The 14628-nt window shown below is 43.3% G+C and overlaps 1 protein-coding gene across 2 annotated transcripts in view; it reads right to left on the reverse strand.

Moving 5' to 3' along the window:
• farp1 (FERM, RhoGEF (ARHGEF) and pleckstrin domain protein 1 (chondrocyte-derived)) overlaps nucleotides 1–14628 on the reverse strand; it is a 274704-nt gene that overhangs the window by 118633 nt on the left and 141443 nt on the right. For both annotated transcript variants that reach the window (XM_068034256.1, XM_068034255.1), the window contains exon 3: nucleotides 1380–1484. In XM_068034256.1, coding sequence (XP_067890357.1) covers nucleotides 1380–1484 — 105 coding nt within the window. The remainder of the gene's footprint in view (nucleotides 1–1379; nucleotides 1485–14628) is intronic.

Consider the following 14628-nt stretch of genomic DNA (forward strand, 5'->3'; position numbering starts at 1 on the left):
ACCAATCTCAGCTTTTTGGAGGGAGCGGGTTCCAGATTTCCACTAGCCTTTGTGTGAAGAAGTGCTTCTTGACATCACCCCTGAACGGCCTGGCTCTAATTTTAAGTTTATGCCCCCTTGTTCTGGACTCCCCTCACCAGAGGAAACAGTTTCTCTCTATCGACCCTATCAAATCCTTTAATCATCTTAAACACCTCAATTGGATCACCCCTTAATCTTCTATACTCGAGGGAATACAAGCCTAGTCTATGCAGTCTGTCCTCATATTTCAACTCTTTCAGTCCCGGTATCATTCTGAACGTAGCCCCTCCAAAGCTAATATAGCCTTCCTGAAGTCCGGTGCCCAGAGCTGAACACAGTTACTCTATTTAATTATCAGCATTAGCAGTAAATGACTGCATTATTCACTGGCGTTTGTACATTCGTACCAGTCAATTCACCAAGCACGTATGGGAGAAACCAAGATTAGACTAGGCTGAGATATCTGTATCCCCATCTCCTCCCTCCCCTATATTTGAAGAAGGCTAACACCTGATTAAAGCTCATTTTGACAGAGTATCAGACGCTGCCTGTCAGCGGTAAAATAATCCCCATTGGGAGTCACTGCCATTGGGGTGGATACTTTAGGAGAAACGTGGACAGGGTAAAACGTGTGGGTGAGATATTCCATTATTCTATAGTTATACAGCGAAACCTTTGAGTTAGGGACATCTTAGCAACTGGCACCTGCTGTCTTTTATTACAGATGTCCTTATTGTTAAAATGGGCATTATGTACACTGTAAAAAAAATTTCAGTCGAATGGGGAGTTCTTTACCCAGCATCCAGGGGAACTGTACTATCCTGTGGGACAGAGCCAAACACGTAATCAATCCCAGAGATAGATCGGTTTCTCAGTCCCTGTGCACGCTGGGTAAACAGCTCGCCATTCTGCAAAGGAAGTTTCTTGCACATAAACCCACTGCTGCCTTGAGCTGACTGGTAGCATCCTGCGGTTTAAGCTGTGAAAGTTGGTGTATTGGTCCATAGTTCATAATGCGCGAGCGGCTGTGGTTTCAGAGTTGCCTGTTGTACATTCTACCATGTTATTTGCGTTTCTCAATAAGCCTCCGGTTTCTTTTACAGATCTCAGTTTGTTGGGGATGTCTGTTTATACAGGATTTACCATCACTTATGAAGAAAATACAGTAGACCACAATAAATGTACTCAAACAGGAATTCTAACTCAGTGGTTTAAAAAAAAATTGGCGATACCAATATTTCAGTAGATTGTCGCATCATAATGGATGCGAGTTGTGTTTTTAAATGGGATCCTCTTTGTATTGTTAGATGGAAGAAGCTGTGAGGCAGCACTGTATGGTAATATTTGAATTTACATACCATAACCTTTCGATGATCCAGAAACTCCAGTGCAAAATAATCACTCTCAACTAGATTAAGGTTTTGGCAGATCAAATCCAACAGATATTTCCCGGGGGCCTTAAGCTGCAAAGAGTAATAAAAAATTATTATAGTCTGATATCACTTTACATTTCAAAGAAAAAGCAAAGATTTACTCATCGACCAGCAATATAGTTATTTCTTGTGATATTAATGTATCTTGGCCAATATTTATCCCTCAACCAACATCACAAAAACAGAGTACTGGTCATTATCACATTACTGTTTCTGGGATCTTGCTGTGTGCAAATTAGCTGCCACATTTCCTACATTACAACAGTGACTGCACTTCAAAAAGTGGCTGTACTGGGGGATAAATATTGGCCAGGACACTGGAGAGAACGCCTCTGCTCTTCCTCAAGTAATGTCATAGGGTATTTTCTGTCCACCTGAGAGGACAGACGGGACCTCGGTGTAATGTCTCATCTGAAAGACGGCATCTCCGACTGTGCAGCACTCCTTCAGTACTGTACTGGAGTGTCAGCCTAGATTTTGAGCCCATATCTCTGGCATGGGACCCGAGTCAGAGTTCAAAACAAGACCATAGCTGATCATCTAACTCAGCCCCACCTCCCACACTCTCCCCATGTTCCTTAATTCCCTTAGTGTCCAAACATTTATGGATCTCTGTTTTGAATATACTCAATGACTGAGTATCCACAGCTCTCTGGGGTAGAGAATTCCAAAGATTCACAACCCTTTGAGTGAAGAAATTTCTCCTCATCTCAGTCCTAAATGGCCAACCCCTTATTCTGAGACTGTGACACCACGTTCAACATTGCTGCAAACATTTTCATTCACCTTCCCCCATAGCTTTCCACAGTTGGCAGTCAGGTAAGGTGGACCCTTAATGTGTCTTCATTTCCTCTTCCTTGTAGATTTTCTGTACTGTCAGTTTCATGGGAATTTAATAAGAAGTGAGGACATTGTGAAGAGACCCCACCCCCCGCCATGGGATTAGAACCATAACAAGTTTCACAGAATATGTCACAAAGACAAGATAACTTCATTAAGTCAAGTGTCGAAAAGAGAGGATTTAAATTGCCAGCAAAGTTCTTTATATATACTTGTACTTGACAACAAAGAGAAAACAAAAAAAAATGGCAGTGGGAAAGAAGTGAGGCAAATCTAATCAGACTGAAAAACATGACATTGGCTTCAGTGCCCATATGGAGCATTCTACAAATAAACTAAAACCGTCTGGAGCCCATCACCCTTTTGTAACATGGAAGATTTGCTCAGTACGCAAGTTCTCCAGAAAGTCCCAATACAGCACGCTTGAGGTAGCTAAAATCTGAAATTGTACATCATTGTGCACACAGGCATCAGGCCATTCTCAAATCAGTTCCTCATCCTCTTCCTAACTAAAGAATATCAAGCTCCACAATGGATCAGTTGCAATTTGACAGCATTGAACTGAGCCATGTAATTTGAGCTAACTTCAATACCTTCTCCAGCTTTATAACCCTCCGAGATCTCTGCGTTCTTATGCATCCCAAATTTTCATCACTCCACCATTGGTAGCTGTGCCTTCAGCTGCCGGGCCCCAAGTTCTGGAATTCCCTCCCTAAACTGCACTCATTTGTAATGTAGGAAACACGGTGAACAATTTGTGCACAGCAAGCTCCCACAAAGAGGAACCTGATAATGACTGGATAATCTGGGTTTTTTTTCTGAGATGCTGGTTGAGAGATAAATATTAGTCCAGGACACTGGGAGCACTCTCCCACCCTTCTTCAAAATAGTGGCCGTAGGGTCTTTTACATCCACCCGAGATGGGGCCTTGGTTTAATGTCTTGCCCGAATGATAAAATGAAGAATGTGATCCTGCACTGCAATTCTACTGAGGAGATCGGTTTGTGTTCTAAAAAGCAGGATGGAACTCCTCAGTGAAGAGCACTTTGTGCTGCTATACTAGGATAATTGAGGTGAATTCCAGATGGACTGCCAAAAATGGTAAGTGGAGTCATCTGCTTTATTTCAATTAAAAGTGACTAATAACCAACCTCCTTAATCCAGAAATATTTCTACAGACATACAATTAGAAACTTTAAAAAAAATCTAAAAGCAAGCACAATTGCTCAAGTATTCCCAAGGTGGGGAAAACAGACAGAATTCTGGGTTTTTGTCACTATATATATTTTATATATTATATGTATATTTTATATATAAGAAACAGAGCATTCAGCCCAACCAGTCCACGCCAGTGTTTATGCTCCACTTAAGTGTCCTTCCATCTTTCCTCATCCAAATCTATCAGCACAACCCTCTGTTCCCTTCTCCCTCATATGCTTGTCTAGCTTCCTCTTAAATACATCTATACTATTCGCTTCAACCACTTCCATGTGGTAGTGAGTTTCACATTCTCACCACTCTCTGGGTAAAGATTCCCCTGAATTCCCCATTGGATTTCTTGGTGACTGTCTTATATCGATGGCTGCTAGTTTTTCTCTTCTCCACAGGATGAAACATTCTCTCCGTATCCACTCAATCAAAACCTTTCATAATTTAAAAGCCCTCTATTAGGTTACTCCTCAGCCTTCTTCATTCAAAAGAAAAGACACCCGACCAGTTCACCCTTTCCTGATATGTAAACCCTCCCATTTCTGGTATCATCTTTGTAAATCGTCTCTGCAGCCTCTCCACTGTCATTATATCCCTTTTATAATATTGTGACCAGAACTGCAATAAAGGTTCGATACTGTTTTTTCATTACCTCCCTACTTTTCAATTCTATCCCTCTAGAAATAAAGCCTAATGCTTGGTTTGTTTTTGTTTATGGCCTTGTTAACCTGTGGCACAACTTTTAGTGATTGGTGTATTTGTATTCCAAGATCCCTTTGTTCCTCTACCCCATCTAGACTCACACCTTCCAAGTAATAAGTGACCTTCCCCATTCACCCTACCAGAGTGTACTACCTCACATTTATCTGTGTTCTTGATTTGCCAATTATTTGCACATTCTGCAAGAGCATTAATGTCCTTCTGTAATTTGTTGCGGTTTTCCTTAGTGCTGACTATCCACCCCCTAATTTGGTGTCATCCACAAATTTAGAAATTGTTTTGATTCCAAAGTCCATATCGTTAATGTAAATTGTAAACAGCAGTGGTCCCAGCACTGATCCTTGTGGAACACCACTTCCCACCTTCTGCCACTCTGAATAACCACCCTTTATGCTCACTCTCTGCTTTCTGTCTGGAAGCCAGCTAGCAATCTGGTTAACATCTGCACAAAAAGTTGTGCGCAGACATCAGGTGAGGACATGATCCTGCTCAAAGATGGTGCACATAGTCAAAGGGATAGGTTTCCCGCTCATTACCCCGGGGTGTGAGGATTGCCTGGTTTCAGTGTTCAGTGTGGCGTGCAATGGAACCCATCCAATTCCCCATCCATACTGACAGGTTCTGTAAAGTGTGAGTGATCCTCCCCATCCAACATTTTGCACCTAAGAACTAAAATTTATCCCCATTATAGTGTATGAGCCACTCACTATCCATGAAGTAGTGAGCACTTGTGCAAAATTCCAGAGCACCCATACAGTTTTGGTACATTAATGAATATTCACAGAATTATACTGTAACAATTCTGATTTAAATTAGTTGGCAGTTAACGGTGGAAAGATTCTTGTGCTGCGGTATTTAGATAATTTTTTTTGTTGATGACATAAGCGCTTTATGAAGAATTACATCGAACGTACAGCACAGAAACAGGCCATTCGGCCCAACAGGACTGTGCTGGTATAAAAACAAGAAATGCTGGAACCACTCAGCAGGTCTGGCAGCATCTGTGGAAAGAGAAGCAGAGTTAATGTTTCGGGTCAGTGACCCTTCTTCGGAACTAGCAAATATTAGAAATGTCAAAGGTTATAAGGAAGTGAGGCGGGGGTGGGGCAAGAGATAACAAAAGAGGTGTAGATTGGACAAGGCCACATAGCTGACCAAAAGGTCATGGAGCAAAGGCAAACAATATGTTAATGGTGTGTTGAAAGACAAAGCATTAGTACAGATAGGGTGTTAACGGACTGAAGATTGAACAGCAGCAAGTACAAACATGAAAAAAAACAGTGGGTAAGCAAACTGAGCAAACTAAGATGAAATGAAATAAACAAAACAAAACAAAATTGTTAAAAATGTAAAAAAAGAAAAAATAACTAAAAATAAAAGTAAAATGGGGGGCCCGTCATGCTCTGAAATTATTGAACTCAATGTTCAGTCCGGCAGGCTGTAGTGTACCTAATCGGTAAATGAGATGCTGTTCTTCGAGCTTGCGTTGATGTTCACTGGAACACTGCAGCAAGCCCAGGATAGAGATGTGAGCATGAGAGCAGGGGGGAGTGTTGAAATGGCAAGCAACTGAAAGCTCAGGGTCCTGCTTGCGGACTGAGCAGAGGTGTTCCGCAAAGCGGTCATCCAGTCTGCGTTTGGTCTCCCCAATGTAGAGGAGACCACATTGTGAGCAGCGAATACAGTATACTACATTGAAAGAAGTACAAGTAAATTGCTGCTTCACCTGAAAGGAGTGTTTGGGGCATGGGATAGTGAGGAGAGAGGAGGTAAATGGGCAGGTATTACACCTCCTGCGATTGCAGGGGAAGGTGCCATGGGACGGGGACGAGGTGGTGGGGGTAATGGAGGAGTGGACCAGGGTTATTTCAGATTTCCAGCATCCGCAGTATTTTGCTTTTATTATAGGACTGTGCTGGTGTTTATGTCCCTGTGGAACTTGATCTCAACAACAGTCACTGTCGCCAATTTAGGTGTTTTTGAAGAACACTATTAAACACGGTTCTGGTTATCTTAGTTAATGCAAATAGGTTTGAATAGCACAAGATCTTTTGAAAGCAAATTCACACTTGTTTTTCCACAAGAGTAATTAACACTTGATGGCCCAGATCACAGTGGAGTGGAGTGAAAGAATCTCAGTGTCTCGTTAGTTCGAATTGTTCCCACACACATCAGCTGGAAAGAATTTCATGCCGTAACTAACTGGGAGCATGAGCTGATAACGGTGCAGTGAGGGCAACCGAGTATCTGGGACCTCAGTGAATGACAGGACCGACTGTCTGTCTACTTAACCAATGAGATTTAAGGATTGAGAAAGAAACAGAGAAATGACAGAGAAGGAAAATGGGTGAATTAAGAGTCAAATCAGGTAGAGAAGGAAATAAAGAGAGGAAAAGAAAGATTGGATTGAGAGAGAGAGACAAAAAAGACTACAATATTTTAAAAAGAACAATTCACTAGCTGCAGGAGTGAAACTCCACAGTTTCAATTGTTCCCTTTCTGGACTGAAGATGTTAAGTAACATCGTAGGAACATAAATCTCCTCATTAAAAGGGTCCTTACGCTGTTAAGTACCAGCCCCATTTTTTTGCAGAGTTTAATGGGTAATTAATATGCACATAATATGAAACTCACGGGGAGGTTGAGGATGAGCTGCCATTTTGGTGAGGCTAATGTCAGAGCGCAAATCGTCCAGTAACTTGTGGCGATTCACAACTCACAGGGAATCTCTTCCTCACCACAATTCGCTGGAGAATTTACACATCAATAACAGCGAGTGCCATTAAACTCACTAAAATCTGGGCCATTTGTGAAAAGAACAGATTCTTGTTCACTAAGGAGGTCCCGACTGGAACACAGAGTTCTATTATGTTAATAAATATACACAGGATCATACTGTAACAAGTCGGTTATTAAATCAGTTGGCATTTGACACTGTTTTACCTGCCAACAATGGCACGATTCTTGTGCTGCAATGTTTACATCACCATTTTGTGTTGAAGCTGTAAGTGCTTTACATAGAATTTACAGCATAGAAACAGGCCATTCGGCCCAGCTGGTCTATGCTGGTGTTTATGCTCCACACCAGCCTCCTCCCACCCTACCTCATCTCACCCTATCAACATATCCTTCAAGACGATGGGCCGAAGGGCCTGTTTCTGTGCTGTATAACTCTATGACATCATTAGAGTCCACGTGCTGATTTAAAATAGGTACCTATATGTAGTGCTGGAAAACCCGGGTTATACCACCTACTATGCCACACTCTGTACAGGAAGAACAGACACATGCTGTTTACTAAATTCCAAAAGCGTGCTGACCTTTAAATAATAGCAGAGAGCAGGCTGTCTTATACATCTAAATCATTTATGAATTCACTCATTATTGGTTAACATGCACAACAGTTTGTTAGTCTGAATTAAATACACTTCTTGACCTGCATTCTCTGCATTCTAGAAATCCTAATCCATTGTACAAGGACAGAGAGCCTGATTCATGGTTTCGTTAAGAATTGATAATGACTAGACGCAAGTCGTAATTCTAAAAAAGAAATTCATCATTTCCTGGCTTTTGTCACCATTTCTCCACATTCTGCATCTCCCTGTTCTTGGCAAACTTTGATTCTTTTGCCCCTTAAATTATTCCAAGACATCCCTCCAATGGAGCCTCTGCCTTCTCAAGCAATCATTTATCAGTCAATGCAAATCGACCGTTCAGTTCAGTGATTTTCAAACTTTTTTGGTTGAATGACCCCTCGATTCAAATGGATTAGTAACCATGGACCTCCCCCCCGTCATCCCATCTAAATTATAACACTGTATAATACTCAGAATATAAAAAGGGAGAGCGTTAGAATTAGAATCAACAGGTTCTATCAGAAATCGTAGATTCTGCACTAATATAGCCTAAAATATATGTTTCTCCCCCCCCACCCCCAATCCCCACCACCGAAAGGTCTGGAATTCTATAATCCTCCCCTAAGCACGAAGGTTGATTTACAAAGGGATAGAATTGAAAAGTCAAGAAGTTATGTTAAACTTGTATCAAACCTTTGATTAGACCATTCCTGGAATACTGTGTAAAATTCTGGTCACCTTATTGTACAAAAAGATGAGGCACTGGAGAGGGTGCAAAAAAGATTCACAAGGATCGTACCAGAACTGCAAGGTTATATCTATCAAGAGAGGATGAACAGGCTGGGTCTCTTTTCTGTTGAAAAGAGAAGGCTGACGGATGACCTAAAACAGGTCTTTACAATTATGAAAGGTTTTGATAGAGTAGACACAGAGAGTTTCCATACGAACATACGAATTAGAAGGAGTAGGCCACTCGGCCCCTCGCGCCTGCTCCACCATTCAATAAGATCATGGCTGATCTGATTGTAACCTCGACTCCACATTCCCGCCTACCCCTGATGACCTTTCACCCCCTTATCAAGAATCTATCTACCTGTACCTTAAAAATATTCAAAGACTCTGTTTCCACCGCCTTTTGAGGAAGAGAATTCCAAAGACTCACGACCCTCAGAGAAAAAAATTCTCATCTTTGTCTTAAATGGGTGACCCCTTATTGTGAAACAGTGACCCCTAGTTCTAGATCCCCCAAAGGGGGGTCCTTTTCACATCCACCCTGTCAATCAGGTCACCTCTTACTCTTCTAACTTGAGGGGAAAAATAAATCTAGAGGTCATAAATATATGATAGGTCACTAAGAAATCAAACAGGGAATTCAGAAGAAACTTCTTTACCCAGAGAGTGATGAGAATGTGGAACTCGCTGCCACAGGGAGTGGCTGAGGCAAATAGTATAGATACATTGAAGGGAAGCTAGACAAGCATCTGAGGGAGAAGGAATTAGAGGATTCTGCTGATAGTTAGATGAGGAAGGGTGAGAGGAGGCTCGGGTGGATCATAAACACTGGCATGGACTGTTTGGGCCGAATGGCCTGTTTCAGTGCTGTAGAGCCTTGTCTAATCTCACCCCAAAACTGGGGAATACATTTAGCAGAAGACCAGCAACACTACTGACTATTTCAAGGACCCTCCTAGAACGTCTCTACAGACCCTCATTTGAGGACCACTGGTATAGTCACTGTTAGCAATCGAGCTGCAGCTCAATCCCATGCATACAAAGAAATTCATGAACATTACCACTTTATAGAGGAAACCAAATGATTAAATGGGTGGAAAAATGATTAAATGGACTGGACTTGGGACCTTACTGTGTGCATTATACACACAAGTGTGGGTAGAATTGCCTTTGTAGAGTTGTAAAGTAGAGTTTTATTTAAATGGTGGGGGCTACTCTGGTTGTGTGCATTCCTTAAGGTTTCATCACATGACCCTGCCCCCAAACTCCCGCCATTGGTCACCTGACATATCCATTCTCTCAGTGCCCCGCTTTCACACAGCCAACTGGAAAGCGAAGAGATTCTTCATTACTTAACTGGACAATCAGCCAGAGAGCCTGTCTGTGTCCTGGAGATTAATCTTCAATTCCAGGAGACTCCAGACTGATCCTGGAGGGGTGGGGTTGGGGTGGTGGGGGGGTGGTGCTTGGGGGATGGGGGGCAATAGGATTGGTCCCAGCACAGTATTGATTCACACAGTGCTTACTGGAAGCTCTGGCATTCCCTCTCTAGACCTCTCACGTCTCTCTCTCCTCCTTTAAGATGCTCCTTAACACTTGATCGGGCTTTTGGTCACCTGTCCTAATATCACCTTATGTGGCTTGGTGTTAACTTTTGTTTGGCAACCCTGCTGTGAAGCACCTTTGGACATTTTGCAATGTTAAAGGTGCTATATAAATGAAGTTGTTGAACAGCTGACACACACTCAATCCGACATCTCTAAAAACAAAGGCTACAATTTTATAAACAAAGAAAGACTAGCATTTATATAGCATCTTTCACAACCACGTGACATCCTAAATCAATGGGCCAAATGGCTTCCTTCTGTGCCATTATAACTCTATGACTCTCTAAAGAGCTTTACAGCCAATGAAGTATACTCACTGTTGTAATGTAGGAGACGTGGCAGACAATTTGCACACAGCAAGCTCCCACAAACAGCAACGTGATAGTGACCAGATCATCTGTTCTGGTGATGTTGATTGAGGTCACTGGGGAGAATTCACCTGCTTTTCTTTTAGGTTGCGTTTGCTGACAACGCAGCCACTAGGTGGCACAGTACTTGCACATGTGCAACTGCAGCTTCTTTCACTGAAACGTCACTGTCTGTGACGTTCAGACAACTGCCAGGATTAAAGATGGTGCTGCTCAATTTATCACAGAAAGACAAATTCAACCTGAAAATCCCCTCAATGCCTGCCATCGCCGCCTCCATCCTACCCACAACAGTCCCCTGCTCCCTCCTGCCATTGCATTTCTCTCCATTGGACCCTCCTGAGCCCATCTTTTCACCTCTGGCTTCCTGCTGCCTTTGCTTAAGCCCTCACTCTAGCCTCGCCGTTACCCCTCCACCCACTCGCTCCAGACCTCGCTATTGCTCCCCCACTTTTCCCCTCTCCTCGGCCAATTGTTCTCTGCTCCTCAATTTCCACCCCCCCAACATCCCGCCACCCCACTCCCCAGCCGTTCGCTCCCCTCTTCCCCCATATCCCCAGCTGCTAGCTCCAGGCCATGCCACTTCCCTTCTCTCGGCCACTTGCTCCCACGTTCGTTCATTCTCCGCGCGCTGCCTGAAGAAGCAAATCAAAATGCAGAGCAAGGATGGCCCAGGTTTTAACCCCACCAGCCTGGGTTAATTTAGCTGATCCTCAACCCAGGCGGAATTTCACGCTGGAAAGAGTTGTTCAGCAATGGTCCACGAATCCTGATCTGACAGGTGGTAGCAGACCAGCCAAATAAGGAAAAAGCTTAATGTATCTTGCGGGCAATGCAACTAGTGGGAAAGAAAGATACAGTAAAGGAATAGATGTCACATCAATAGGATGCAGGGTGGAAGGAGGCTCGTGCATCACATAAACATTAGTATAAACCAGTTGGGCTGAATGGCCTGTTTATTTGCTGTACACAATGTAATGTGCAAAAGTTCAGTCTGTTTGTTTAAACATGTGGGATTAGGCTATTTAAAGACAGTGAACAACACTGTGCACATTCCCAACTCATTTAAAAAAGACACCTTTTATAGCAGTTTTAAAAAACAGACCATCCTCACTCCTCTTACTACTGTGCTCACGTTCGTCAATGTTTCCATGACCTTACCCCAGGAAGTAATCCACACCTTCCCAGCTGTTTAATCTTTGCTACTCCTTTCTTCCCAGACATAACACCTGTTGCTTAATGTCAGTGCATGCCATGAGAAAACTGGGTCTGAAAATGTAATCTATTTTGATGCATGTCTGTCTGGAAAATCTTTAACTCCTCGAGACTCCAGGGCAATCCAGGAGGGTTGGCAACTCTTGCTGAGGTGCAAGTTCACAAGGGCTTCAATCAAGTCGCCATTCTCTCTCAATCAGTTTAAAGAGTGAGTAATATCAGCCTGTTTGACCATACAGGACTTCACAACTGTGTCCACACAAGTGCCAAGCAATGACCATTTCCAACAAGAGTCTAATCACCTCCCCTTGACATTCAATGGCATTACCATCATTAAATCCCCCACCATTGACCAACCATATAAATACTATGGCTACAAGAGCAGGTCCGGTGCTGGGAATTCTGCAGTGAGTAACTCATTGCTGACTTCCCAAAGCCTGTCCACCATCTACAAGGCACAAGTCAGGAGTGTGATGGAATACTCTCCATTTGCCTGGATGGGTGCAGCTCCAACAACACTCAACAAGCTCAACACCATCCAGGACAAAGCAGCCTGCTTGATTGGCACCCAATCCAAACATTCACTCCCTCCACCACTGACGCACAGTGGCAGCAGTGTGTACCATATACAAGATGCACTGCAGCAACTCGCCAAGGCTTCTTAGACAGTACCTTCCAAACCCGTGAACTCTACCACCTAGAAGAACAAGGGCAGTAGATGCATGGGAACACCACCACCTGCAAGTTCCCCTCCAAGTCACACACCATCCTGACTTGGAACTATATCACTGTTCCTTCACTGTCACTGGGTCAAAATCCTGGAACTCCCTTCCGAACAGCACTGCGGGTGTACCTACCCCACATGGATTGCAGCGGTTCAAGAAGGCGGCTCAACATCACCTTCTCAAGGATGGTTAGGGATGGGCAATAAATGCTGGCCTTGCCAGTGATGCCATGATTGAATAATTTTTTAAAAATCCTTTCGCTGTCTGACATTCAGCACTTTTTACCCAGGGATCAAGAGAGTAAATCCCATCTCTTTAGTTCAGGCCCATTAAGGCCATCTTCTGCCTAAACTGAGTTCAGCTAACTCAGCCTAGACCTGGAACTGAACCAGGAACCTTTTTAGCTAGACTGGGTTACGACTTCCCCAAGAAGAGCCTTTATTCACAAAACCATCAGAGGAGTATCATGGAAGTTTTGAATACTCAAACCGGTGGTAAAACCAGTGCATTACTGGTACAAGTGAGGCAGCAGCTTTTTTTAATTGGGTAAGGATACCTAGGGATATGAATCAAATGGACCTGACATACAGATCATCCATGATCTGACTGAATGGTAAAAGACGACGAGGGGATATGAGATTGAACTGTGTTTACGGAGTGATCTGGAATGCGCTGCCCGAGAGGGCGGTGGAAGCGGATTCAATAGTAACTTTCAAAAGGGAATTATATGTATACTTGAAAACGAAACAATTCGCAGGACTATGGGGATAGAGCAGGGGATTGGGACTAATTGGATAGCTCTTTCAAAGAGCTGGCACAGGCACAATGGGCTGAATGGCCTCCTTCTATGCCGCATCATTCTACAATAGCAACATTTTTAATTCTTGCATTTGTTATCTCCTTTCTGCTGGTGAAGCTGCCTCGCGCTGGGATATGTTTGGGTAGTTTTCAAAACTGACTCTGCTTTTATATATATATAAAAAAGCAGGTTGCTCTCAGACGGAGATCAGGAAATGAAATGGCCTGCAGCCTGGAAAGCTGAGAGTTGTGGGTTTGACATGCTGCCAAAGCTATGTAGACAGGAGAGCTGCACAACTGAAAACAGAGAATTCCACTCACTAGGTGTTGGGTGGCTTTCTAACTCTTGCCAACTGAAAAACAAACGAACTCTACCACTTTGCAAGATCATCACTACATTTATCATTCAGTCTGCAAATTCACCATTGCTTGCGTACATTATGATTTGATGATTTATATACTCTGGCTGAGGTTGTCAGGCCTCCAGGAATGTCCTGCAGTTTCCAGGAATTGGCGATTAATCTCCAGGATGCTCCAGCGAGCAAACCCAGGAGAAAAAAAAAATCATTTAAAATAGTTTTAAAATTTTTTTTTCAAATTTTCTCTGACCCAGTTTGTTTTCCCTCACCACCACCTCGCTCAACCCCCTCCCACTGCCTCTGATTTGTCACAATGCTCGTCCGACATCCAGTATTAAGAGCAGAAATTTCCTTATAAGAGTCTCCCAGCACAGCAACACCCCAATATTAAAATTCTCGTCTTGTTTTCTAATCCCACCATGGACTCTCCCCTCCCTATCTCTAATCTCCTGCAGTCCCACAACACTTCAAGATCTCTGCGCTCCTCTAATTCTGGCCTCTTGAGCATTCTTGATTTCCTTCGCTCCGCCTTCAGCTGCCTGGACCCTAAGCTCTGGATTTCCCTGCTGAAGCCTCTCAGTCTCTCTGCCTTTCTCCTCTCCTTTCAGAAGCTCCTCAAAACCTACCTCTTTGACCAAGCTTTTCTTTATCTGTCCTAATGGCTCCATATGTGGCTCCGTCACATTTTGTCTGATAATTGCTCCCATGAATCAGCTCAGGACATTTTATTACATCAAAGAAGCTACATAATTGCAAGTTGTTGTTGCAGGAGGGAAACAGTTGTTGGACACTCAAGAACAGCTCAGGTCAATGACTTTAGGAGCTGTCAAGGAGACCCGTAGCTTCTGCTCATCTATCTCTATAAGAACCTAAAATATGACCAAGTTAGAAGGGAATGGAGAGCGGCACATTGCTGAACACAGACTCCATCACCAAGTGTGAAATACTACCAGCTTCCCGGCAACAAGCACAGAAGCAGCAAAAACATTACCTTTCAACCGAGAAAGCAAATGCCAACCTCCCTATTAAAACAGATAACTTTGGAATCAGCCAGTTTATCTCTCAAATGGCACTCGATGTATTTTCAGTTGTGTCTCAGTGGGTAACACGCTCACTTCTCAATCAGAAGGTTGTGGGTTCAAGTCCTACTCCAGCGCTCGAGGACAAAAATCAAAGCTAACACTCCAGTGCGGTACTGAGGGAGTGCTACACTGTCACCTCTCTCAGATGGATGCAAAAGATCCC

The sequence above is a fragment of the Heterodontus francisci genome, chromosome 6 (assembly GCF_036365525.1).
Source record: "Heterodontus francisci isolate sHetFra1 chromosome 6, sHetFra1.hap1, whole genome shotgun sequence".
NCBI classification, from domain to species: domain Eukaryota; kingdom Metazoa; phylum Chordata; class Chondrichthyes; order Heterodontiformes; family Heterodontidae; genus Heterodontus; species Heterodontus francisci.